This window comes from Chrysochloris asiatica, unplaced genomic scaffold (genome assembly GCF_000296735.1).
Source record: "Chrysochloris asiatica unplaced genomic scaffold, ChrAsi1.0 scaffold00532, whole genome shotgun sequence".
NCBI classification, from domain to species: Eukaryota; Metazoa; Chordata; class Mammalia; order Afrosoricida; family Chrysochloridae; genus Chrysochloris; species Chrysochloris asiatica.
The window spans coordinates 226,897-229,820 of record NW_006409050.1 but is presented as its reverse complement, the minus strand read 5'-3'; the positions used below and the strand labels follow the sequence as shown (position 1 = coordinate 229,820).

At 36.3% G+C, this 2,924-nt stretch overlaps 1 protein-coding gene across 1 annotated transcript in view; it reads left to right on the top strand.

Annotated features, from left to right (window-relative positions):
• LOC102819007 (putative leucine-rich repeat-containing protein DDB_G0290503-like) overlaps positions 1-2,924 on the top strand; it is a gene marked incomplete at its 3' end in the record, with an annotated part of 310,097 nt that overhangs the window by 80,975 nt on the left and 226,198 nt on the right. Inside the window, exon 5 of the mRNA XM_006877591.1 lies at positions 313-388. Coding sequence (XP_006877653.1) covers positions 313-388 — 76 coding nt within the window. The remainder of the gene's footprint in view (positions 1-312; positions 389-2,924) is intronic.

The window sequence follows — 2,924 nt, the reverse complement described above, 5'->3', positions numbered from 1 at the left end:
CTACCAGTAAAAACTTCAGAAGGAAAGGAATGTTATGTGGACCATTTGTTTTCTTTTTGTGTGTGTGGCAGTTTTAAGTTATTAGTTTTTAAAATCAGTAATTTTTATATGAAAACAACTTGACCAAAAGTTTGGCACAGAATTTTGAGACCCATTAAAACAAAGTTTAATGAGAGAGAGAGAAAAAAAGATAGTAATGAACATTTCCCACAAACTTTTTGAAGCCCTTTTCATACAGAGTTACGGCAGAATAGAGCTAAACTTCAGTCAGTTGTAATAACTGTAACACTTTTTTTTATCCTTTTATAATAGAAACTGGTTTTTCGACGATTCATGGATTGAACTCAATGTTGAAAATATTTGAAAAACAGTCAAGTATGTTAGAGAGGTAAGCTTTTAAAATAACTTCTTTTTGTAGTTATAAAAACTGCTGCAATTTATTGCAGGAAATTTGGACATAAAGAAGGAAGTAAGTCGACTATTGGATTTTAAGAGTTCCTGTGTTAATTATTATTATAACTATATATGTATATATTTTAAAATTATAATTGCAGTCAATTGAAATGTAGTTTGTATATGTATCACTTAGTTATAATTGTAAACTCACTTAGTTCTGCTTTTAAATATTTTAAATTAAAGCCTATATTCAGATTAGTTTCTGGTATACAGTGTTTTAAGAGAATTTTATTTATAGAATGTGTCAACATTGAAAATTAAGGACATTTTACATGATAGGAATTTCTAATTACCAACTCCAGTAATCCAGACATCTAAGAGAGTAAACTATTCATCTGACCAAAAGTAAAGCAAAGGAAATCCTGGACAGCTGCTAACAATGGAACGAAAAGACTTAAAATTTGCATTAACTGTTTGTCAGGAACTTGGTATGTGACTGAGCCACACTCCACTTCATGTCTGATCTGTCTTTCCTATCAGAAAGATAGATGGTAACTTTCCAGTTTGTCAGACAAAAGCTTGAACATGATTTGGGGGCATTATTAAAGTAAGAGGCTGATTTCCATGAGTACTCTCTCCACGAGACCAGGGCATTAAAGCAGCAGATATCTGATCTGTTACTTACCAGCCTATTGGTGCTGTTCATAATTTGTTTTAGAAATCCTGGACATAGCAGAAAGCAATGGGAAGAGCTAGCTGAAGGAATTATTATAAAAGATAAAATTCCATACTTGAATTATCTTGTGCCAAGAAAAAAAAAATTGTTCATTTGTCTGGTCAGAATATGCTTTGTATATTTCCTCACATGCTATGAAGTATCTTCAGGATTACGGTGAATGATCTATAGTTATTTCAGGTGGCTAGTGTCATATTAGTCACATAACTGGTGTGTGAAAAAGCATGTCTTATAGAGTGGGATCACAAAGCAACTTTGTGTTGGACTTTTTGTGCTAATTTATGGTTGCTAAGTGTGAAAATTGGAGTCCTGGTGTGCTGCTGTGGGCTAATGCACTGAACCGCAAGGTAGGTTTGAGCTACAAGGTCAGTGGTTCAAACTCACCGGTTACTCCTTGGAAACCCTCTGCAGGGTTGCTTTGAGTCGAGACTGATTCAACAGCATGTAACAGCAAGTGTGAAAGTTGGACAATGAATAAGGATAACTGTAGAATAATTGATGCATTTGAGTTGTGGTGTTGGAGAAGAATATTTTTAAAAGTATCATGACCAGAAGGAAGAATAAAGAAATCTGTGTTGGAAGAAGTGCAGCCAGACTCTCCTTAGAAGCCAGAATGGCCAGACTTCTCTCATACTTTGGACATGTTATCAGGAGGGACCAGCTCCTGGAGAAGGACATCATGCATGGTAAATTGGAGGGTCAGCTAAAAAGAGGGGGACCCTCAATGAGATGGATTGGCACAGTGGTAGCAGCAATAGACTCAAGGAAAGCAATGATTGTGAGATTTGCGCATAACATGCAGTGTTGCATTCTGTGGTGCACAAGTTCATTCTGAGTTGGAACCAACTTGATGGTACCCAACAACAAACAATGAAACCCAAAGCTCCAAACCTTTGTAATAAACTTTTACCTAATTCTCAATAAGAAACTAAAACAAAACAAGCAAACAAAAACTTGTGTTACAATTGATACCATAAGGAAATGGAGAGATAATTCATAAGATGGGTGAAAATATTCACAGAGATGATAAAGGACTTGTATACAGAACATATTAAGAACCCTTTGTTGTTTTTGTTAAGTGCCAGAGAGTTGGTTCTGACCCATAGTGACCCTGTGCATAGGGCTTCCGAGGAGCGGCTGGTGACCTTGAACCACCAACCTTGCAGTTCACACTGACTTTGCAGTCTAGTGCATTAACTCACAGTGCCACACCAGGATTCTTTATAACTTAATAATTAAAAGATAACCCAATTAAAATTGAACAGAAATTTCTCCAGAGAAAATCCAGGAATGACCAAGAAGGACACCAAAAATGCTAAAGGAGATTAGTCAATATGGAAGTGTGAATCAAAACCATAAAGAGATACTACTTAACACCTACTATAATTGATTGGTTGTTGTTGTTGTTAAGTGCCGTTGAGTCGGATCCAACCCATAATGACCCTATACAGGGTATAATTGATTCGTGAACTTAAAGAGACAGACAATAAGAAATTGTTGGCAAGGGTGTAGAGAAACTGGATTCTTTATACATTAGCCTGGGAACCAGCTTGACAGTTACTCAACAAGTTAAACATACTTTCTTTGCTGGCTTGCTCTGAAACTAAACTTCCTCTTGAAAGCTTGTAAGCCAGCCATTTTATGTCTTTATAGCACCCCCACCCCTCACGTTTTAGGTAGTCATTGTGTAAGTTGTCTTTCCCTATTAACCCTGTGTACTGAGCGGATAGGCTTGATTCTTGATGTGAACACTCTCCCTCTAGGTTGTTATTTTGAGCTAAGTATAGATCAT